The sequence below is a fragment of the Jaculus jaculus genome, chromosome 6, assembly GCF_020740685.1.
Source record: "Jaculus jaculus isolate mJacJac1 chromosome 6, mJacJac1.mat.Y.cur, whole genome shotgun sequence".
In the NCBI taxonomy this organism is placed as follows: domain Eukaryota; kingdom Metazoa; phylum Chordata; class Mammalia; order Rodentia; family Dipodidae; genus Jaculus; species Jaculus jaculus.
The window spans coordinates 94312488-94337751 of record NC_059107.1 but is presented as its reverse complement, the minus strand read 5'-3'; the positions used below and the strand labels follow the sequence as shown (position 1 = coordinate 94337751).

General features: G+C 45.7%; 1 protein-coding gene across 1 annotated transcript in view; it reads left to right on the top strand.

Moving 5' to 3' along the window:
• Positions 1 to 23066, top strand: part of LOC123461533 (basic proline-rich protein-like) — a 43048-nt gene extending 19982 nt beyond the window's left edge. The window contains exon 5 of the mRNA XM_045152229.1: positions 22984 to 23066. Within this exon, the coding sequence (XP_045008164.1) occupies positions 22984 to 23066 (83 nt within the window). The remainder of the gene's footprint in view (positions 1 to 22983) is intronic.
• The last annotated feature ends 2198 nt before the right edge of the window (positions 23067 to 25264 follow it).

The window sequence follows — 25264 nt, the reverse complement described above, 5'->3', positions numbered from 1 at the left end:
TTTTTTTTAGGATAGGTCTTACTATATAGCTCCACACTGGCCTTGAACTCACTGTGTAGCCTGGGCTGGCTTCAAACGTGTAATTCTCTTGTCGCTGCCTCTTGAGTGTTACTACCCCAAGCCTAGTCAATTGTTTTTTATTCTCCAAGGATCAAGTTATTTTCTATACCTTATAAAACGAAGATCTTTTTGGGGGGGGGTTGAGGTAGGGTCTTGCTGTAGCTCAGGCTGATGTGGAATTCACTATGTACTCTCAGGGTGGCCTCGAACTCATGCCAATCCTCCTACCTCTGCCTCCCGAGTGCTGGGATTAAAGGCATGCACCACCATGCCTAAAATTTTTGTAGCTTCCTTCCAAATCAAAATCAATAATACCATATTTGTTAGAGGAACAATCACAATGCATTGCAGATATCATACACATCTGTGTAGATACACATCTATCTTCTGTCCATCTATCATGTACCACGTGTCACTCATCTGTCCCTTCCGAGCTATCATAAGCATTTCCAGAGACTAAGTATATGCATCCCCGGTGCTCCGCTGGCTTGGATAAAATGTGACAGACAAGACCTTACACAACTTTCCCCTTGTGTAGTATTTTAGCTTTATTTCTTTTCACTCTCCTCTATATGAAATATTAAGCCCCAAAACACTTCTACTTCCCTCAAATGCCCCAAGCCTGCAGCTCCCAAACTGTACATCAAGGCACCCAGAACACAGAACTGCCAGAAGTTTGGGGAGATGTTTTGACTTTTTCAGTGAAACAATGATACTCAACATGTCATGTACTCCGCGTCCTCTAACTTTTAAGGGAGTTCACATTTTCAATATTAGATGACAAGCTTTCCTTCAAATGGCATTAGCTCTCTGTAAAGCTAGATTTTAAGCAGTTTTACTATACAAGAGGAGACTGTGGAAATCAATATGACACAGATATTAGCTGGTGGTGTCGAGTCTGGTCCTAATGTCAGAGGACCTGTGGAGTGCCCAATAGATGTACACATGCCATGGGCAGGCTATCGCTGTTATCTAAGAATAAAATTAAAATAGTATTTAATTTCAGCTTAAAGTAATGGCTTGATTGTTAGCACATAGCTACTTATTAAGTTGTTGAGACCTCATTAGCTAATAATGAGATGGTTAAGTTTACTTTTAGCCCAGAGATGCAATGAAAAAGTCATCAAGGGCTGGAGCTGGCTCAGCAGTTAAAGGCACTTCCTGTGCAAGCCTAAGGGCTTTTGGAGACCTGTGAGATCACTTTGAGTTCAATTCCCAGGACCCACATAAATACCCGAGTGTGGCCAAGTGTGTCTGTAACCCCAGTCACATAGGGGAGCAGAGACCCCAAGAATTGTTGGACCTCACCAAAAAAAAAAAAGGCAAGGTCTGGACTCAATAAGAGACTCTAGCTCAAAATACAGGGCTGGAGAGATGGCTTAGCGGTTACGGCACTTGCACGCAAAGCCTAAAGACCCAAGGTCAATTCCCCAGAACCCATGTAAGCCAGATGCACATGGTGGCACAAGCATCTGGAATCTGTTTGCAGTGATTAGAGGCCCTAGCATGCCCAGTCTCTCTTTATCCATCTATCTGCCTCTTTTTATCTCTCTCTCAAATAAATAAATAAGTTATTGAGAATCAAATCAGGGTCATCCCGAGTGCTGGGATTAGAAGTGAGCACCCATGCCCAGCTGTCTTCTGCTTTGATGTCCTGTTTTGCCCTCCTCCACCATACATGATGGGGTGTTGATGGGCCCAATATTGTGCAGGTAACAATAGGCATTGTGAGGTCAGGCGTGCAGCGGCCACTTCATGTCGGGAAGACAGCATTTCAAGACACTCCTCTCTATCCTTGACTCTTACATTCTTTCTGACCCATCTTCCACAACATTCTGTACGCCTTGGAGGGTGATGTCTCATTCAGTGCTGAGCACTCAACAGTCACTTATTCTCAGCATATGATGAGTTTTGAGTCTCCCGGTAGCCACCACCGAGTACAAAAAGACGCTTCTCTGACCAGAGGCGAGAGCAGCACTAATCTATAGGCTTAACCCTAAAGAGGGCAATTTGATGTGCACAACAGATCCATTGAACCCAACAACACTAGCAGCTTTCTCCACTAGGGCCTATGACCTCCGCAGCCACCGGCTTTTGACTAGATTTTCATGACCAGACATGAATTCCCTCCTGTGGCACAGGCCTCAAATCTAATCAGACAGCAATTGGTTACCCCCATACCAGTCAGGCCACAGTCGCACCAGTGGTCACAGCTTGCCTGGCAGCTTGATGATGTAGCATGCAGTGTCCATAGCTGAATAAGATGGTGGATGACAGTTCTCCCTCAGTGGCCTGCATATCCCCTTCCAGCTCTATGAAAGCTAGCCAGAAGCAACTCCCATCTCCGTTCCAGCTTGATCTCTCTGTCTTGCAACCCAAGTATGTGGTATCTTCAACAACAGGATTTGACTATCTAGTCCTTGTAGATAACCAAGAGTATTGTTTTGGGAGCCTCAGAGGCCTCTCTGACCAGCAATTCACTGGGATGTATCCCATCCCCAGCACTGGGATTTTTCTATAACAATTTATGGCTTTATCCAACTACTAAGGGTACTTCTGCTCAAACTACTTTTTTGAAATTATGTTTTTAAATTGTTTTATTTACTTATTTATTTGACAGAGAGAGAGACAGAGAAAGAGAGAGAGATAGGTGCACCAGGGCCTCCAGCCGCTGCAAACAAACTCCAGACATCTGTGCCACCTTGTGCATCTGGCTAACGTGGATCTTGGGGAATGGAACCTGGGACCTTTGGCTTTGTAGGTAAACACCTTAACTGTTAAGCCATCCCTCCAGCCCTAAAGTATGTTTTTAAATTTTTAATATTTATTTAGTTGAGATACTATGTGTGTGTGAGAAAGAGAGAGTATATGGGTGTACCAGGGCCTCTTGCCACTGAAACAAACTACAGATATGCACCACATTGCATGTCAGGCTTTACATGGCTTCTGAGGAATAGAACTTGGACCAGTAGGCTTTGCAAGCAATACCTTTAACCACTGAGCAATCTACCTTCCTAGCACAAAATTATATATTTTTTTAACTACCTAGCAAGTAAAGAGGTTGCTTCCATATGGCTTTTCTACATAGCCTTAGTTTTAACTAACCTTCCCTGCCCTCTCCTCCCCTCAGCCTCCCATTCCTATTCCACTTAGGCCTTCCCATCTGCAGTCTGTTATTGAAGGCAGGGATTTTAAAAAATTTCATCTATTTATTTATTATTTACGAGAGGGGGGCGGGTAGAGAAAGAATGGGCATGTGAGGGCCTCTAGCCACTGCAAGCAAACTCCAGACACATGCACCACCTTATGCATCTGGCTTATGTGGGTACTGGGGGATCAAACCTGGGTCCTTAGGCTTTGCAGGTGAATGACTTAAACACTAAACCATCTCTCCAGCCCAAGGGCAGGGATTTTTATATCCTCTACTCACTGCTTCACCCTTGGCACTGAGGATGGACGCCTACTAAGCATTCCAAATCAATATGCTGAGTGAATCACAGAAAGGCAAGAAAACCAAAAAGGGGGTGGGCATAGTAACCCCAGCACTCAGGAGGCTAGAGCACGAGAATCTAGAATTAGGGGCCAGACTGAGAGAGAAAGGGGGAGAGAGGGAGAATATGATCTATGGCATTGGCACAGGGTTATCCAAACAGATCCGTAGAACAGAATGGAAATAGCCCCTCACATATATGAACCCTGATGTATCATTGAATATCAAAGGGAAATGACATAGACTTTTCAAAAAATATAGGTAACTCTTGGGCACTAAGAAATGAGACCCCTAGTTCTGGGTAACCCAAACGTGAAAGCCCAAACTATAAAGCTTTTACATATAATAACTTCATAACTTCAGAGAAGACAGAATTTCTTGACACCAAAAGCACTATCTATAAAGGAAACGATAAATTCATACATGACAAAATTAAGGAGAGCTATTTTCCAAAAGATTCTGTAAAGTGAGTGAAAAGAACAAGATATAAAATAGAGGAAATATTTGAAACACACATAATTGACACAGGTAAGTAAGTCTAAGACTAAGAATTCCTATGATTCGGGTGGGGAGAGATGGCTCAGTGGTTAAGATGCTTGCTTGAAAAGCCTAACAACCCAGGTTTGATTCCCCAGTACCCATGAAAAGCCAGATGCACAAAGTGGTGCATGTGTCTACAGTTCATTTGCAGTGTCTGGAGCACTCATTTTTTTCTCTCTCTTTCTCTCTCTCTCCTTCCTTGCAAATAAATAAATAACAATATTTTTTAAAAACTACAATTGGGCTGGGAGATGGCTCAATGGGTAAAGTAATCATTACTCAAACTGGAGTATGAGTTCAACTCCCAGCCCCCGTGAGAAAAGAAGTCATGGTGGGCTTCTGTCATACCAACCCTGCCAGCGTGCTGACGCCAACATGGAGAGGGAAGGAGAGATGGGAGCATTCCCTGGAAGCTCGTGACAAACACCGCAATGAACACAGAGTGATAATCCCAGGCAAGAAACATTTCCTCAAATGAGGTGGCCAGGCGAGGATCAACCCAACAGTTGTCCTCTGACCCCCACATGTGCATGTGGCAAGCACACATCCGCACTCACACACTCATCTGCACAAACTGATAAATAATTTTAAAAAATTTGCTGGATGTGGTGGCACATGCCTTAATCCCAGCACTTGGAAAGCAGAGGTAGGAGGATCACCATGAGTTCGAGGCTACCCTGAGACTACATAGTGAATTCCAGGTCCGCCTGGGCTAGAAGAGATGGCTTAGTGGTTAAGGAGCCTGCCTGCAAAGCTTAAGGACCCAGGTTCAACCCCCTAGAGCCCACATAAGCCACACGCACATGGTGATGTATGAGCACAAGGCCGTGCTGGCCACAAGATGGCGCATGTGTCTGGCGTGTGATTGTAGTGCCTGGAGGCCCTGGCATACCAATTTTCTCTCTCTCTCTCATAAAATAAATAATAATTTTTTTTTAAAGTTTAGAAAAGAATTCCTACAATCTAGGGCTGGGTAAACGGCTGGGTGGTTAAAAGCACTTGCAAAGCATGCAGACGTGAGTTTGATCCTCCCAAGCACCTCCATAAAGTGGCAGGCAAAGCAGGTAGAAAAGGGGCACATTGCCGGGCGTGGTGGCGCACGCCTTTAATCCCAGCACTTGGGAGGCAGAGGTAGGAGGATCGCCATGAGTTCAAGGCCACCCTGAGACTACAGAGTTAATTCCAGGTCAGCCTGGACCAGAGTGAGACCCTACCTCGAAAAACCAAAAAAAAAAAAAAAGAAAGAAAAGGGGCACACATACCCTCAGGGCTGCCCTCTGACACGTACATACCTGCCATGGCATACATGTGCCCCCCCCCCCACTCGCACATGCAAAGAAATAAAGAAAATATTAAAAGAAGAATTCCTACAACAAGGGGGCTAAGGAAATGGCCCCGTGGTTAAGAGCCCTTGCCGTGCAAGCACAGTGCCTGGGAGAGTCTGAGACCAGCCAGGTTCAACTCCCCAGCACCCGCATAGAAAAGCTGAATGGGAGGGGGGTGCGCTGGAGAAATGGCTTAGCAGTTAAACACTTGCCTGTGAAGCCTAAGGACCCTGGTTCAAGGCTTGATTCCCTAGGACCCAGATGTACAAAGTGGTGCATGCATCTGGAATTCATTTGCAGTGGCTGGAGGCCCTGGTGCACCCATTCTCTCTCTCTGCCTCTTTGTCTGCTGCTAATAACTAAAAACAAACAAACAAAAAAGCTGAGTGTGAAATGGCCAGTCGGGCAAATTGTGCTCACTAGTGCAATAGTGACATGTCTATTAAGAGGGTAATCAGCTGCTCTCTAATTGGATTTGAGGCCTGCTCCATGGGAGGGAATTAGTGCCTGATACTGAAAACCCAGTTAAAAGCTAGATTTTACTAGGCTGGGTTTGGTCATAAGTCCCAGCCTTATGTTTAGCTAAATGGATATTTTATGCTCACCAAGTTACCCTCTAAATATTTATGCTTATGCCTGTAATATATTAGTGATGCTCTCATATTTTTTAGAGAGAGAGAAAGAGAATTGGCATGCCAGGGCTTCAGTCGAACTGCAAATGCTGTTTTCTGAGTTTTCAAGCTGGAGAGATGGGTTAGTGGTTAAAGCACTTGCCTACAAAGCCAAAGGATTCTGGTTCAATTCCCCAGGACCCACGTAAGGCCAGATGCACAAAGAGGCACATGCATTTGGAGTTCATTTGCAGTGGCTAGATGCCCTGGCATGCCAATTCTCTTCTTCCCTCCTTCCCTCTCTCTGCTTGCAAATAAATGAATAAAATTTTTCTTAAGAAAAAAAAAACCATAGTTGGGCTGCAGGGATGGCTTAGCATTTAAAGTGTTTGCCTGCAAAGCCAAAGGACCCTGGTTTAGTTCTCCGGGACCCACATAAGCCAGATGCACAAGGGGGCGCATGCATCTGGAGATCATTTGCAGTGACTAGAGGCCCTGATGTGCCCATTCTCTCTATATATATGTCTCTCTGCCTCTTTCTCTGTCAAATAAATAAACAAAATAAATAAATAAAAATAAATATTTAGAAAAAAACCAGCCCAGTGTCTCTGGATTGAGTGAAAGACCTCACATTGAGGAAACATGGGGATGAATAAAATGTGGATGCTCTACATTCTCTGGCCCCTTCACATGCGCACATGCTGTGCACACATGTGTGCACACACCACGTCACGTCACATCACACACTACACCCTACATACCCCACACACACGCATGTGCACATGCAAACAAAAAAAGAGAGAATTCCTACAAATAAGAGTAAAGAGCCGGGTGTGGTAGCGCACACCTTTAATCCCAGCACTTGGGAGGCAGAGGTAGGAGGATCGTTGAGAGTTCGAGGCCACCCTGAGACTACATAGTGAATTCCAGGTCAGCCTGGGCCAGAGTGAGACCCTACCTCGAAAAACAAAAAACAAACAAACCTAAGAGTATCATTAGAAAACAGGCAAGTGACCTAAATAGGTAGTTTTACATAAGAGGAAATCTAGCTGGTCACTAACCATATAAAGAGATTTTCAATATTATTCATTGGGAAAAAAATAAAGTCCACAATGAAATATCTGCCAGATTAACAAAAAAAGTGTGAAGTCAAAAAGATGGCTCAGCAGTTAAAGGTACTTGTTTGCAAAGCCTGCTGGGTTCAATTCCCCAGCGACCCACGTAAGCTGGACCAAAAAGTGGCACAAGCAGCTGGCATTCATTTGCAATGGCAAGAAGACCTGACATACACATGCACACACAATAATTTTTTAAAAATATGAAGTCCAGGGCTGGAGAGATGGCTTAGCGGTTAAGGCGGTTGTCTGTGAAGCCTAAGAACGCTTGTTCAAATCTCCAGGTCCCACATACACCCAGACGCAAGTGATGTAAGTGTGCAATGTAGCACATGCTCACAAGGGGTGCACACATCCAGAGTTCGTTCACAGCAGTCGAAAGGCCCTGGTGTGCCCATTCTCTTTGCTTCTTTCACCTTCTTTCTGCCTCTCTCTCAAAAATAAAATTTAAAGCCAGGCATGGTGGCACACGCCTTTAATCCCAGCACTTGGTTGGGAGGCAGAGGTAGGAGGATCACCATGAGTTCGAGGCCACCCTGAGACTACATAATGAATTCCAGGTCAGCCTGAGCTAGAGTGAAACCTTACATCGAAAAAACAAAACAACAACAACAACAAAAAGAAATAAATAAAAATAAAATTTAATAAAATAAAAATGTGAAGTCCAAAATTGCCAACTGTTAGTATAAACAATAAAAAGAACTGTCGTCCATTGCTGGAGGGCACATCAAATGGCACACCCACTCACAAAACAGCATGACGCTGCCCAGTCACAGGCTCAGTCCTCAGTGCAAACCTCAGGAAAGTGTGTGCTCTCCCTCACACACACACTCAAGGAAGGCAGTGGTTCCAGTGTTTCCAATGACCCCGCAGGAAGGAGAAGTCACACAGCATGGCTGACGCCCAGAAGTGTGAGTGGACACAGAAAGGAGATGCAAGATTACTCCCTTTGCATAAAATTCAAAAACAGATGCACTATCATTTAAGAGTTGTACATTGGTGGTCAAATTATTAAAAAAGCAAACAAAAGATCATCACAGAGGTCAGGATAGTGGCTGCTTCCCTGTGGGAAGGAAGGAAATTATGATTGGGAAGGGATAACTGGAGTGTCCTTTGAGGTCTCAGACCATTCTGTTTCTTTCTTTTTAATTATAGTTTTATTTATTTATTTGAGAGAAATAGGGAGAGAGAGAGAGAGAGAATGGGCATGCCAGGGCCTCCAGCCACTGCAAATGAACTCCAGACTCATGCTCCCCCTTGTGCATCTGGCTTACATGGCTCCTGGAGAATTGAACTGGGATCCTTTGGCTTTGCAGGCAAGCACCTTAACCGCTAAGCCATCTTTGTGTTCAGGAAGGTCTATCTCTAGGCATTGGGTACACATCTAAAAAGTAATTTAGGGATGGAGGGATGGCTTAGCAGTTAAGGCATTTGCCTGCAAAGCCAAAGGACCTAGGTTCAATACCCCAGGACCCATGTTAGCCAGCTGCACAAGGGGATGCATTGTCTGGAGTTCGTATGCAGTGGCTGGAGGCCCTGGCGCACCCATTCCCTCTCTCTCTCTCTCTCTCTCTCTCTCCCCCTCTTTTTCTATCAAATAAATAAAAATAAAATATTAAAAAAATAAAAAGTAGCCAGGCGTGGTGGTGCATGCCTTTAATCCCAGCACTCAGGAGGCAGAGGTAGGAGGATTTGCCATGAGTTCAAGGTCACCCTGAGATGACAGAGTTAATTCCAGGTCAGCCTGGACCAGAGTGAGACCCTACCTCAAAAATCCAAAAAAAAAAAAAAAAAAAAGTAATTCATGTAAGAGGATTAGTGGGAGTTCGAGGCCAGCCTTAGACTACATAGTGAATTCCAGGTCATTCTGGGCTACAGTGAGAACCAACCTTGGAAAATCAAAAAAAAAAAAAAAAAAAAAAGAAAGTAATTTGTGAGGGTTCCTGCAAATATAAAATATGCTTATTAAGTAAGATGAATTGTTAATAGTCTCAGAAATTTGCTTGAAATTCTACCCCAGTGGGATTAGGGAGATGGCTTAGTGGATGAGGACTACCTGCACAAGCACAAGGGCCTGGGGGGCCCTGAGACACCCGAGTTCAATCCCTCAACACCCACAAAGACAGCTGGCCGCGACCACGTGCTCCCGCAAGCGCAGTCCTGCGGGGAGCAGAGAGTGAGAAATCGCCGTGGCTCCCAAAAGCCGCAAGCTCTGGACTCTAAGAAACCCCATCTCAGGGATGAGCAGTGGAGGAGGGACACCCACATCTGGCCTCTGCAGATGTGCACCAAGTGCACACATGTGCATGCATGCATGCATACAGATATGTACCACACATCACACCACACATACTACACACACACACACACACACACACACGTACACATTTACCCCGAGGGGAAACTGTACACTGGAGTGGCATGTTAATGAAAGCAAAACAAGCTGCAATAACAGATAAACACTGGCATCCCAGGGGCCAAACACAATGGCATCTCAGTTCCCATATCAAGTGGCTGGAGGACGGGGCGCAGAGTCGTTTTGTTCTGGGCAGCATTCGGAGCAGCCTGGACGTTGATTGACTTACAGTCAGCAGACAGGAGGAGAGGACCTGGGTCCTGTGAAAGGGTTTATGGCAAGTGGGCACGTTACTGCTGAGCACACTCCCAGTGGCCAGCACTTAGTCACACTCCCCCACACGTGAGGAAGGTTGGGAAAGACCATCCTTTGCTGGAAGCCATTTTCTGTGCTCTCCACTTGGAAGGAGAACATGGGGCTTCCTTAATCAGCTGGCCTTCTCTTCTCTGCTCCAACTGGGTTCATTATTTCAGGGATTTGTGAAGGTTTCTGAATGTTTTTTTGTTTTCAGTCAAGTTCCATTACATGTTAATTACAGCACTTGTGTGTACGAGAGAGAGAGAGAGAGAGAGAGAGAGAGAGAGAGAGAGAGGAAGAGAGAGAGAGAGAGGATGTTTTTATGATGCTAGGGACTGAACTCCAGACCTCACACATGCTAGGCAGGCGCTCTACCGCTGAGTTCCATCCCCAGCCCTTGGCACTTACTATTACTTCATAATGATAAAGATCAGGTCTTTTAAACAATCTTACTGTCCCTCGTGCTTTACACAACAGGGTAGTATATAAAGTCCTTTGTGCTTAACTTTTTTTTAAATTTTTTAATTTTTATTAACATTTTCCGTGATTATAAAAAAAATCCCATGGTAATTCCCTCCCTCGCCCCCCCCCCACTTGTGCTTAACTTTTATCTCATAAATCTTCACATGTCCATGCATAAAGAGCCTCCTTGTTCTTTGCTCTAGCTGCACAGTATTCCACTATATGGTGTTTAGTAATGTACTTATCAGAGGATGTAATCCCCAGTGCCTACTGTGGCACATGGATATATAGGAAGGTGTTTTATAATGTCCTAAGGAGGCGAAGCCTGGCTTTAAAAAAAGCATATAAACATAGGAATGAAAAAAATCCAAAAACACACCATTAACATTAAACAAAGCTAATTTCTCAAAAGGGTAACTGTTCAGGCAGTAACTGGGACGTGATGTCTAAGAGCCCAGATTCTGCAACCAGACCACAGGATTTGGGACTCCAGCGGTAGTAGATGCATGGTGGCTAGGCTGGCTCTGCCCAGGGTGTGGGGGCTTGTGGCTCTGTTCACACCTGGGCAGATCAGGAGGTAGAGTGAGATTAGAAATGGGGCTGGGCTATACTCCTCCCAGGCCTGCCTTCCCGTGATAAACATACACTAGGCAGGTCCCACACCCCAAAGATGCTGTTACTTCCTAACGCAGCATTGCTAGCTGGGCGTAAAGTGTTCCAACACATAAGCCTGGGGGACACACTTCAGGTTCAAACCCTCGCAGAATGGGAAGAATTAACGGGACCAGTGTATATAAAGCACACGGTACAGTCCCTGGCATGTCCCCAACATCCAACACCTGTCAGATATTATGAGAGCCTCTGCCAGGGGTGCCTCATAGAAGTGTAGTGAGGCAGCAAAGGTAACAAGATCTGAGTAGGAAGGGACCACACGGTAAGGGGGAGACACCTACAGATTTGTACTTGGAGTGCAGACATACCCCTGAAGACCCCCAGAGGAGGAATGTCAAAATCAAATTATAAGATGTGGATTTTATGGTTGGTGGTGGTTTTGTTTTTCTTTTCAAGGTAGGGTCTTGCTCTAGACCAGGCTGACCTGGAATCCAGTATGAAGTCACAGGGTGGCCTTAAACTCATGGCAACCCTCCTACCTCTACCTCCCAAATGCTGGGATTAAAGGTGTGCACCACCATGCCTGGCTACAGAGAGAATGAGAGTGCCAGGGTCTCCAGCGGCTGCAAACAGACTCCAAATGCACATGCCATTTTGTGCATCTGGCTTTATGTGGGTACTGGGGAATTGAACTCAAGTCATTAGGCTTTGGAGGTAGGCACCTTAACCACTTAGCCATCTCTCCAGCCCCTGTGTTTTTATTTATTTGCAAGCAGAGAGAGAGATATATAGAGGAGACAGAGAGTAGAGAGAAAGAGAATGGGCTTGCCAGGGCCTCTAGCCACTGCAAACAAACTCTAGATGCACGCACCACTTTGTGCATCTGGCTGTACGTGGGCACTGGTAAATCAAACATAGGTCATTAGGCTTTGAAGGCAAGGGGCTTAACCACTGAGCAATCTCTCTAGCCTCATGTGTTTTGTTTTTAAGACAGCACCTCACTATGTGTCCTAGGTTGGCCTCAAACTCAGCGTTTTCCTGCTTCAGCCTCCCCAGTGCTAGAACATGGAGTTTAATAATCGTTTTCTTATTCCTTCGCTCTCTCTCTCTCTCTCTCTGTATTGAATACAATCCCACATGGGTACAATGTGCCATGGTGTGAGTGTCAAAGGACAACTTCAGGGTGTCCATCCCTCCACTTTGTTTGAGAGAGTCACTCTTGTTTTTTCTGTTGCAAATGCCAGGCTACTGGTCCACAAGCTTTGTGACTCTCCTGACTTGGCCTCCCATTTCTGTAGGCACATTGGGATTATAAACATGATCTTAATACCACTTTAAACTCACAGAACTGGCACAGCAATATGTCTGTCTGGGAAGATAAATTAAAAAGCAGTATTCTTGGGCTAGAGAGATGGCTCGGTGGTTAAGGTGCTTGCCTGCAAAGCCTAATGAACCAGTTGCCCAGTACTCAGGTAAAGCCAGAGGCACAAAGTAGCACATGCATCTGGAGTTCATTTGCAGGGGCCAGAGGCCCTGGCATATCCTTTCTTTCTCTCTTTCCTTACAAATAAATAAATAAAGTATATTTTAAAAATTTGAAAAGCAGTATCCAGATGGATTTGGACAAAAGAAAGATTCGAAGGGAAACAATATTCTGTCCTTACCTTGTGTTTATTTTGACACTTTTCAAACTTTATCTTCTCATCTTTAGTCTTTTTGATATAGGTGTTGTTTGCCTTGTATAGAAATAACTGGGCTTGAAGAGGCTAAGTGCATCATCCATGGTTAGAGAACAGAGGACTGGTAAAGTTACTTAAAAACCTCCAGTTGTTTGGCTCCAAAGTAGAGGTGTACTAGCGCTGATTCACAAAGCTTACAGGAACTGACAGCTAAACTTGAGGGATTTTGTGAGCATTTGCTAAAGGCAGCCTTGTAAAGAGTAGACTTACAGGGAAGAGGCTGGAGAGATGGCTCAGTGGCGAAGGTGCTTGCCTGCAAGTCTAACCACCGGGGTTCAGTTTTCCAGCACCCACATAAAACCAAATGCACAAAACGGCACAGGCATCTGGGGTTCATTCACAGTGGCTAGAAGCCCTAGCGTACCCATATTCTTCTTTCTCTCTCCGTACAAATAAATTAAAAATATCCTTAAAAACTTCATGGCACATGTTTTTAACCCCAGCACTCAGGAGGCAAAGGCCAACCTAGAACCACAGAGTAAGTTCCACAAGGTCAGCCTGGGCTGGAGTAAGACCCTACTTTAACCCCCCCCCAAAAAAAAGTAGGCTTGTAGTTAAACAAATTATACTTAAGATCATACACACTAAAAGAAATAGCCCCTCAGTTATTATTAGAGCTTTTCACTGTTGCCTACAGTGTTCATATAGTTACCTCCCTGTGTCCATCTGTATGAGGAAAACATGGGCAGTGTTGTGGACTGCTCATACCTTCCCAAGTCCACCTTCAGTCAGATCACATTGATAATTTGAAATTGCCCCAGACACAAGTATTTATAACACAGCAGTTGGCACTTGCTACAAATTATGGCTTAATCTAGCATTTTGTTGACTAGCATTTAGAATGTGGTGAGAACATGTTAATATAAAATTTAAGGGTTTGATATTGATAGCTGTTGTAATGTTTTGCATAATGCAAAACACCAAGGAAATATTCCTCGAATATTAGAAAACTGTTTTACCCAGTTTAGTGAAACCATTTACATCATTAACAACGGGTGGCATTCTAACATGTTTGTATTCTTTGACATTGGCCCTTTTCATGGATATAAACAAAATACCAACCAACATACATGTCAGAACCGTACTAATTTGTCAAGCACAACAACCGTGGATTGGTTAAGTTCATGGAGTGCGGAAAAATCAACAGAGGTGTTCTGTGAGAATCAATTGATTGGTCAGAATATTACATATTGAGCCGGGCATGGTGGTGCACGCCTTTAATCCCAGCACTCAGGAAGCAGAGGTAGGAGGATGCTGTGAGTTTGAGACCACCCTGAGACTCCAGAGTGAATTCCAGGTCAGCCTGGGCCTAGAGTGAGACCCTACCTCAAAAAACCAAAAAAAAAAAAAGCATGTTACATACTGAATCTGAAGAGGTGCTTACTAAGCCCGACAGCCTGAGTCTGATTCCCCTGTACCCAGGTAGAGCCAGATGCACAAAGTGGCTCATGCATCGAGTTTATTTCTAATGACAAGAGGCCCTGGTGTGGCAATTCCCACCCTCTCCCCTTGCAAATAAATAAATAACTTTTTTTTTTTTAAAGAAAATAAGATTTCTGCCAGACATGGTGGCACATGCCTTTAATCCCAGCACTTGAGGCAGAGATAGGAGGATTGCTGTGAGTTTGAGGCCACCCTGAGACTACACAGTGAATTCCAGGCCAGCCTGGGCTAGAGTGAGACCCTACCTCGAAAAAAAAAAAAGGAAGAAGCCAGGCATGGTGGCACACGCCTTTAATCCCAGTACTCAAGAGACAGAGGTAGTTGGATCAAGGCCACCCCAAGTTTACACAGTTAATCCCAGGTCAGCCTGGGCTAGAGTGAGACCCTACCTCAAACCACCCCCCTCCAAAAAAAAATTCTTCATGGCTGGAGAGATGGCTCGGTGCTTAAGGCACTCTCCTTCAAAGCCTAACAACCCAGGTTCAATTCCCCAATACCCACATAAAGCCAGATGCACAAAGTGGCGCGTGTGTCTGGAGTTTATTTCTAGTGACCAAAGGCCCTGGAGTGCTCACTTCCTCTTTCTCTCTGCTTGCAAATAAATAATTTTTTAAAAAGTTCTTTAGGGCTGGAGAGATGGCTTAGCAGTTGAGCGCTTGCCTGTGAAGCCTAAGGACCCCGGTTTGAGGCTCAATCCCCCAGGATCCACGTTAGCCAGATGCACAAGAGGGCGCACGCGTCTGGAGTTCGTTTGCAGTGGCTGGAGGCCCTGGCACGCCCATTCTTTCTCTCTCTGCCTCTTTCTTTCTCTCTGTCTGTTGCTCTCAAATAAATAAATAAAATAAACAAAACAAACAAAAAAAAAGTTCTTTAAAAGAAGATTACATATTGAATACTATTTGTAAATTGTGTGTGACACATAATCCATGTCAGTTAACAGTATAATAAGCATGTATTAATCTGGCGCTCAGGAAAAAGTTGGTAATAACCATAAGAAGCCAGTGTTATATGTGCCATTTTGCTAACCATCTGCCAGCTTCCATGTCATTCAGAAGCCACCCCACTTCTTACCAGGTTAGTGAGTAGTGACCTCCAGCAAGCATAATGCATTTAGTTTAGACATTCTATGATATTTTCATTTGACCTGTTCCCTAATTTTCTTCTGTGTCCCTGAAATACATCGCTGTTTATTTTCAGCACAAATTATGCATGTATGAAAGACTTCCTCTGCCTCCATAAATAGTAATTTTCTGACTTTGCTTTTCCCTTCAACACATTGATTCATCCATTCTAGGCTGCATATTTTTTTCCCCGATTTTAACATCTCCTAAATCAAAAGGCCTCTTGCAGCCACTGCTGACCAGGCAGGGTGGCAGCTGACACCTTCTCCGCTGTGAATGTGGAAAGGGGTGGGCAACTAGGCCTGATCAATGCCCAGGAGGCTGGTTGATGTGTGAAGTCTTCTGCTCACTGAAAGGGAAGGTTCTTGTGCTTGCGGGAAAGCTAGGAAACGGCACAGGAAGCAGGGATGATAGAAATTGTTTGACCCAGGACTGGCCAGATTTCCAAGCTCTTTTGTAAAACCCACCAAGAGCATTAGAGGACCTGAGAAAGAAAAAGACCCACAATTAGATGATGTTCCATTTGGTTCCTGAAATATATTCAAAGCAACCATCTTTCATAAGCCAAGAAAACAAGGCAACTGAAACAGGAAAACTGCCAAATCTCTTGGAGCAAATCAAAGAAATGAGAGGCACAAAAAGCCTATGTGACCAATCCATGTGTCACCCAGGACCCTTGGGCCAGCAGGACTTCACGTCAGCTGACAGCAGTGTTTCCTCTCTTAAGTGTATGCATTTGCATTTCCTGACCAGTGATATTTGAGATTTACTTAAATTTACTGGTTTTATTCTCTTCTGCTATTTCCATTTCATATCAAATATCACGTATATATATATCAAATGTCTTGCCAGGTTCTGGTCCTTCTCTCAAGAAATTCAGCAGTGCTTTACATCATGGATGGTTATTAGTTTATGGGATGGAATGTGGTGGTTTGATTCAGGTGTCCCCCATAAACTTAGGTGTTCAGGATGCTAGGTTCCCAGGTGATTGGAGGTTTGGGAATTAACACTCTAGGAGGCAGTGTATTGTTGGGGGCGGGCTTATGGGAGGTATAGCCAGTTTCCCCTTGCCAGTGTTTGGTACACTCTCCTGTTGCTATTGCCCACCTTATGTTGGCCAAGGAGTGATGTCCACCCTCTGCTCATGCCATCATTTTCTCTGCCATCATGGAGCTTCCCCCTTGAGCCTGTAAGCCAAAATAAGCCTCTTCCCCCCCCCCCACCCCCACAAGCTGTTCTTGGTTGGGTGATTTCTACCAGCAATGAGAACCTGACTGCAACAGAGACTGAGTTCAAAGCAGGAGTCCAGCGGCCATTTGGACTATGCCCTTTTGTCCTGCATAGCCGGAGGAAGGGAGAAAGTGTCCCCAAGCAAACACTTCCGAGTATTTGCAGGTGAACTGCTGACCCCATGTGACGGGTGGAGTCCAAAAGTTCCTCAACATATTTCCCATACAAGTCACACCATTTTCTGTTTCCTAAGCTCTTGTTTTTAGGTCCTAATACTCTTATTTTTGCTCTTTAAATTCTTAATAAATCCCCAACATATACTAGCATAAGACATGGGCAAAAAAGTTATTGTATCTTAATAAACCTTTCACTGTTAAAAAAAAAAGAAAGAAAGAAATTCAGCAGTGGGCTGGGGAGATGACTCATGGTTAAAGGTACTTGCCTGCAAAGCCTGATAACCCAGGTTCGACTCCCCAGTACCCATGTAAAGCCAGGCATACAAAGTGGCACATGCAGTTGGAGTCCTTTTGCAGTAGCTAGAGACTTTGGAGTCTCTCTCTCTTTTTAAATTATTTATTAGAGAGGGAGAAAGGGCAGAGAGAGAGAGAATATGGGCACACCAGGGCCTCTAGCCATTGCAAACGAACTCCAGACACATACGCCACCTTGTGTATCTGGCTTATGTGGGACGTGGAGAATTGGACCTGGGTCTTTAGGCTTTGCAGGCAAGTGCCTTAATCACTGAGCTATCTCTCTAGTCCCTGGATTCTCTCTCTCTCTCTCTTTACTTGCTTCCACACATGACTGGTTCTAACTCTATAATGCTTCTGTCTAGTTTCATTTCCTTAAGAATATAACAGCTGCACCAGGCGTGGTGGTTCATGCCTTTAATTCCAGCACTCGGGAGGCAGAGGTAGGAGGATTGCCATGAGTTCAAGGCCACCATGAGACTACATAGTGAATTCCAGGTCAGCCTGAGCTAGAGTGAGATCCTGCCTTGAAAAACAAAAACGAACAAAAAAAATATATAAGAGCTGGGGCTGGAGAGATGGCTTAGTGGTTAAGGCGCTTACCTCCAAAGCCTGAGAACCCATGTTCAACTCTGCAGGCCCCATGTAAACCAGATGCACAAAGTGGCACATATGTCTGGAGTTTGTTTGCAGTGGGCAGAGGCCCTGGTGCACCCATTCTCAATCTCTCCCTCTGCTGGGTGTGGTGGCCCATGCCTTTAATCCCAGCACTCAAGAGGCAGAGGTAAGAGGATTGCTGTGAGTTCAAAGCCAGCCTGAGACTACATAATGAATTTTAGGTCATCCTGGGCTAGACCTAGAGTCTATCTCAAAAAACAAACAATCATCAAGAATGTAAGAGCTAGGAAGATGGCTCAGCACATAAAGGCCTTTGTTTGCAAAGCCAGCCTGTCCATGTTCATAACCAAAGCTGCCCTTGTAAGCCAGATGCAAAAAAAAAAAAAAATGGTGCAAGTATCCTGTGTTCAATTTACAGTGGCTAGAGGCCCTGGCGCATCCTCCACTAAACAAAAAGGAATATAACATAAGCTGGACAGAGCAGTTCACACCTGGGAGGCTGACATAGGAGGATTATTGTGAGTTTAAGATTACCCTGGGGGGCTGGAGAGATGGCTTAGAGGTTAAGACACTTGCCTGCAAAGCCAAAGTACCTAAGTTCAAGTCCCTAGGACCCACATAAAGCCAGATGCACACGTCTGGAGTTTGCTTGCAGTGCCTGGAGGCCCTGCCACGCCCTTTCTCTTTCTCTCTGCTTCTTTCTCTTTCTGTGTCTCAAATGTCTTGGTTTCTCAAATAAATAAATAAATAAATAAAATATTTTTTAAAAAGACTATCCTGGGATTTCCAGTTGAGATAGCTGTGTAGAGGTCAGGCATAGTGGTGCATGCCTTTAATCCTAGCACTTGCGAGGCAGAAGTAGAAGGATGGCTATGAATTCAAGGCCACCCTGAGTCTACATAGTGAATTCCAGGTCAACCTGGGCTAGAGTGAAACCCTATCTCGACAAACCAAAATAAAAATAATAATAATAATAAATAAAAGCTGTGTAGTAGCCATGCCAAAGCAGCCTAGGAGAAGAAATAAGCAGAAAAAAACCATAGTACACTCTTCGACCAAAAAGTGAAGGTGTAGAAGGTATTATCAGCCACAGCAGAGAAGCAGGAGAGACCCAGAGATGACTCAGCCAGCCAGAATCAGAGGTCCCAGTCCCGGTCTCTGCGAAGAGCTACATGTCTGGACTCCAGGAGCAGAACCCAGGTGGGGAAGCTCTCCAATCACACCAGCCTCCTTACAAAGCCAAAAAGTGGCTCCTGAGGATAGGATCACGGGGACCAGCTACACAGCTCCAGTTACCCTCCACGGCCTCCCCTCCCCCAAGCACCAGTGCCAGTGACCCCCTGGAGACCTGGGGAAGGGAGCTCACCTACACAGCACCCAGCACAGGTGATCAGAGCAGTGACCCACCGACCCAGCCAGCCTAGCTGAGCCCACAGCGCAGTGAAGAAGAACCCAACTAAGCAGGAGCAGAGGAGAGACCAAAGCCTTCCCAAAAGGTAACGGGCTACTTACACCAGGTCCTTACCTGCCCCGAAACCTGGTATAGAGGCCTGCATTGGAAGTACTGATCACACCTTCCATGTCAGGGCAGGTTATGTGTTAGATCTGATTGATGGCTGGTCTTGGCATTCTTAAGTAAGCTGTGTTTTGGGGTTGTCTTTTGTTGCTTCCTGATATAAAATGCCTTTGCCTTCTTCTGTCATTCTCGGGGGCAGGGTCTTACTCACCCCAGGCTAACCTGGTATCCTTTACAGACCAGAAGTTTTAACCCTGCAGTTGACAGGATCAAGGGTATGGGGCAACACACGCCCTTGGGGACTGGGACTTTGCTAGATTATCTGGTTGCTTTAATCCCCACTCTTACACAAACACCCCATGCTGGTTTTGATTGTGTATATTCTTCAGTAGAATTTTAGAATTTGCCTGTATTTTGCTCCACCCAACCTACTAGAATGCTTGCATAGAAGGCAAACCCAACACCTAGGGCCACTTCTGCTGTTGCTCTGGGAGTAATAAAACAGCCACACCCAGCACCTTAAGCTCCTACCCTGGAGATATACAAAATTGGATTTACACATCTAAGAATTCTGAAGATAATTAGAAAGCCTAAGCATCAAGTTAATCCAAGATGCAAAAATTTCTACATTATGACACAAGAAACACAAAAAATCCAGACAAGGGCTGTAGAGATGGCTTAGTGATTAAAGTGCTTGTCTGCAAAGCCTAAAGACCCATGCTCAATTCTCTAGATCCCATGTAAGCCAGATGCACAAAAGTGAGGCAATCACAAGGTTGGACATGCCTACTAGATGGCACAAACATCTGGAGTTCAATTTCAGTGGCTGAGGCCCTGGCATGCCAACTCTCTCTCTCTAAAATAAGGAAAGGAAGAGATCAAATTGCCATTATTTGCAGATGATATGATTCTATACATAAAGGACCATAAAGACTCTCTACCAGAAAACTGCTGGGCTGGATGAATACTTTTAACAACGTAGCAGCATAGAAAATAAACACACAGAAATCAGTAGCTTTCCTAGACACCAACAACAAACATGCTCAGGATGCTTACTGGCCCATTTGTGCTTAATGCATTTGGGTTTTTTTATGTTGTAAATTTTAATATTGATTTATATGACAGAAAGAGAGAGAGAGAGAGAGAGAGAGAATGGGTCTCCTAGGGCCTCTAGCCACTGCAAATGAACTCCAGACACATGTGCCACCTTGTGCATTTAGCTTACATGGGACCTGGAGAATTGAACCTGGGTCCTTAGGCTTCGCAGGCAAATGCCTTAAACACTAAGCAATCTCTGCAGCACTGAATTTGGTTTTTACAACCTTTTTTCTTTAAAGGTTTTTATTTTGTTTATTTTTTATTTATCTATTTGAGAGCCACAGACAGAGAAAGAAAGAGGCAGATAGATAAAGAATGGGCATGCCAGGGCCTCCAGCCACTGCAAATAAACTCCAGATGCATGTGCCACCTTGTGCATCTGGCTTATGTGGATCCTGGGGAACTGAGCTTCACACGGGGGTCCTTAGGCTTCACAGGCAAGTGCTTAACTGCTAAACCATTTCTCCAGCCCCCCCCCCTTTTTTTTTAAGTTTTTCAAGGTAGGGTATCACTCTATCCCAGGCTAACCTGGAATTCACTATGTAGTCTCAGGATAGCCTTGAACTCATGACGATCCTCCTACCTCTGCCTCCCAACCAAGTGCTTGGATTAAAGGTATGTGCCACCATGCCTAGCTTTTTTTTTTTTAAAAAAAAAAAAAAAAACAAAAAACAAGCTATTTGGTAGCTTCTGTCTACTTAGATGTATGGAAACAGCTTCTTCTGTCATTGGTGGAACTTTCCCCTAGATCTCCAAGCTTGAAATCTACCCCTTCTTAACCCTAAACTGTGCCCAGTTTGGATGTTCATCCCAGCAACGTGAAGCTGTCTACAACAGAGGGTATAAGAGAGATAGATGTCTCACTTAGTGCTGAACACTCCACTGTCACTTCTCAGCACTTTGGTGAGTTTTGAGTCACCCCAGTGGTCACTTGCATCTGAAAAGTTTCTCTGGCCAAAAGTGATAGTAGCCTTACTATATGAGCATAAACACAAGTACCTAGAGGGAAGTTAGGTGGGCACGATATATCCATTTAGCAAGACAACTGTAGTTGTTACTCTGCAAGGGCTTATGACCTCGCGAACCATAGACTTTTATTTTTTTTGTTGTTCATTTATTTATTTATTTATTTGAGAGTGACAGAGAGAGAAAGAGGCAGAGAGAGAGAGAGAGAGAGAGAGAGAGAGAGAGAGAGAGAGGGGGCATGCCAGTGCCTCCAGCCACTGCAAACAAACTCCAGACACATGTGCCCCCTTGTGCATCTGGCTAATGTAGGTCCTGGGGAACTGAGCCTCGAACTGGGGTCCTTAGACTTCACAGGCAAGCACTTAACCGCTAAGCCATCTTTCCAGCCTAACATGGCTATCTTGTGATTTGCTTTGTGCTGTCATCAATTTTTTGAACACTGTTTCCACTTTAGTGTACGGGTACTTCATCCATTGGCTGCATTATTCCACACCGACTCTGCTACGTACTTAACGTAAACTTGTCTGCCCGTGGCGAGGAAATGCCTCAGTCAGTACAGAAGTTGCTGCAGAAGCACAAGGATCAAGTTCACGGCCTCAGACACAAAAGTGAGAGCACAGCCCAGAGGCGTGAGCCTGCAACCCCAGCACTGGGGAGGTGGACATAGGCGTCCCTAGGGTTGGCTAGCCAGCCAGTCTAGCCTAATCCATGAGCTCCAGGTTCAAGAGACTCTAGCTCAAAAACAAGATGGAGAGACACTGGGGAGAACATCAGTGTTCACTCTGGCCTCCACAAGAGTACACACACACACACACACACACACACACGGGCACACTCACCTACACATGCATGTCTGTTCCTCGCCACACACATGCGAATTCAAAAGAGAACGGTTCGCTATTTCTTTGTCAATACCCAGTAAATACTTGGGTTTGCGAAGGGCACTTGCTGCCTAGAAAGTGAACTAGTTTAAAAATCAGCATGTGGGGCTGGAGAGGTGGCTCAGCCATTAAAGGCATTTGCGTACACAGCCTGATAGGTGGTGTTTGACCCCCAGTTCCCATGTGAGCCTGATGCACAAGATGCTGCATGTGTCTGGAGTTTGATGCAGGCGCAGGAGGCCCTGGCATCTCATTTTCTCTCTCTGTCTCTCTAAATAAATGAAATAGTTTTCAAAATAAGCAGGTTTCACAGACTTTATAACCCATTAAAGGACTGAAGAGATGGTGTAGAGGTTAAGGCATTTGCCTGCAAAGCCACAGGATCCCAGTGTGACTCTCTGGAACACACATAAGCCAAATGCACAAGGGGCACATGCATCTGGAGTTCATTTGCAGTGGCTGGAGGCCCTGGTGTACCCATTCTCTCTTCCTCTCTCTCTCTCCACCTACCTCTCTTTCTCAATAAATATATGGATTTCCTGGGATGAATTTTGCTTAGTAAATCATTCAACCTCTTGTAAAAAGTGATTTCTTTTTCTCATAAAAAATGTAGCTAACATACCTAGGATATATCAGCTTGAAACTAAAATTTTTTTAACTGTATTTAATTCTTATGATACTTAAAAACTGACCAGGTCTGGAAGGATGGCTCAGGGGTGAAGGCACTTGCATGCAAACTCAAAGAACTTCTGTTCCATTCCCCAGGACCCACAAAAGTCAGGTGCAGAAGGTGGTGCATTCATCTGGAGTTCCTTTGCAATGGCTGGAGGCCCAGGCGTGCCCATTCATATTCTCTCTCTCCCCTCACTCCCTCTCTTTTTCTTTCGACAAATAAGAAAATATTTAAAAAGAAAACTGACCACATGCCACAGTATTGTGGGATTTCGAGTAAAGAACACGGCTCCCCGCGGCCCCGGGACCTCACTCTAACCATATCCGGATGACACAGACCCAAGCACTCCTTTGCTTCCAGTTTCTACCGACCATGCAAGCTCTTCTCCTGTAGCAACCCCGGAAAATGCCTTCTCGCCTGTCTTCTGCATCCAGAGCCTGTGAACATTGAGTGTGTGTGTGTGTGTGTGTGTGTGTGTGTGTGTATTGCTCTCTGACCATGGTCTAGGGCTCATCGGGGCCCTTGCACTGAGAGAAGTCGGCTGGACACTAGGCAGCAACGACGTGCATCTGCAGGCCTCCTAAACCACAGCCCGGCTTTGCGCACCGAAAGCGCCGCTCGGGAAAGCCTGGGCGGCGACGCCTCCTGGGTACTGGCAGGGAGCAGGACAGCAGCCTGACGTTCGCCCTTTGCCAGCCCTTCCCCAGGGGAGTCAGGGAGCTTCCCCAGCCCTCGCTGGCCTCTGCAACCCTGAAGCCTAACCAGAGCCAAGCCCTTTTGGGTCTTCATACCTTGCTCTCCCGCACAGAAAACCCAGCTCTGGCTTCCAGGAGAAAAGCACTCCCTAGATGAAGAAAGGAAGCTATGGAGAAGACAGGTGCCCCCTGTCCACACTCTGCAGGCTGGCAGGGACCCAGGCCACGCAGGCTGCTTCCTCCTGCAAAGGCTCCCGTTCAGGCACGACAGGGCGCCCGCAGTGCCCGGTGGCCTCCGAGGGGCTCGGATGCGGCTTCTGGCATCTACACCCTCTGCGAAGCCACCAAGGAGCATTTTAACTCCCCTGGAGGCCCATTCCATGCCCGGAGCCAAATGAAAGGAAAGCTTTTATTTTTATAGCAGCATCAATGAGCAAAAATCATATCTTTCAATGAATTATAAACTCTTATCACAGAGAAACCTAATAATCCAGTTATGCCACTTAGAGGTGTGCAGTGCTGCAAACAGTGCGTACAGTTCTCTTTTTCCTTTGTGTCTGTGTGGGGGCTCCTGTGTGGTGGGTGCACGCGCGTGTGCAGGTGCACGCGCGTGTGCAGGTAGAGGCTCATGTGTGAATGCATTTGTTGTGGTGTACTCATTTTTTTCTGCTGACTGATGTTTTGAATTTTTTCTCACAGTAATATGTCAATAACAAACAAGTGATCAATATTTTGTTACTCTGAAAGAGAGGCCCCAGTCTACCTTATTGAATACAACCACACATTTACAAGTAATGGCCCAAGCAATAACCCAAACTTCAACTGCTCATTGTTTTACTTTCTCACTTTAATAAATTTCCCTTCTGGCCTGGCGTGGTGGCACACGACTTTAATCCCAGCACTAGGGAGGCAGAGGTAGGAGGATCCCCGTGAGCTCGAGGCCACGCTGAGACTCCATAGTGAATTCCAGGTCAGCCTGGGCCAGAGACCCTACTTCAAAAAACCAAAAATAAGTAAATAAATTTCCTTTCTGGTAATACTTGTAGAATTATTTATTTTTAAAATCTACAATCGTTTAGGGAGAGATGCTCAAGGCACACCTAGATAAGGTTCTGCTAGCTGTTAGAGGTCACTTGTGGAGTCTCCCCAGTAGGCAAGATGCCTACCTCAGGCTGGGGTCCACGTCCTTTTTCTCTGGGGTGCCTTGCGAGAGCCCAGGCGGCTCTGCCTTGTACGCAGGGCTTTCTTGCGGGCCTGGCAATGAAGGCCGACCTGCGGCCCAGGGCTCCCAGGAACCAGTCCCTTCAACTTAGAACTTAGGGTGGGCACTTCCCGACCCACGCACACCAAAGTTCAGTCTCGAACGCTCTTCTTTAACGTTCCGGTTCTTGTGTGCCCGCTCGGCTGCCATCACGGTCGTACCCAGAATCACTGGACTCCACGGCTCCCCGCTGGCACTCAGCCTGCAGGTTATTGGGGGCCTCTTCTGAGCTTCGTGACGCTCCTGAGCCGGAGGCTGCGGCTTCCTCGGGCACATCCTGGGCTGCATCTGCGACTGGTCTTTTGCAGAGCTCTTCGTCGCCTGGCTCTTCTTCCTCCTCAGCAGTAGTGAATTGCTCTGCGGTTCTCGAATCTGGGTGGGTGGCTCACTGCCCTTGTCACTGCTCTCTTTTACAATGCACCTGTTCCTTGCTGGCTGCGACTCAACTTGCAGCTTCTGCCCACTTGGCTGGACTGGCTGCTGGCCTCTGGGCAGGCTCTGGACACCGGCCAGCACGTGTTTCTTGAGGTGGGGCATTTGGCCCCGGGCTCTGTCCTTGACCTGTGGCCAGCCCCTTTCTTCTCTGTCTTCACCGCCTTCCCCGCGGGGCTTCCCCGCCTCTGTGGTGCCCGCGGGCTGGTGGAGTGATGGGCCCTTAGTGGTCAGCCTCGGCTTCTCCTCCTGC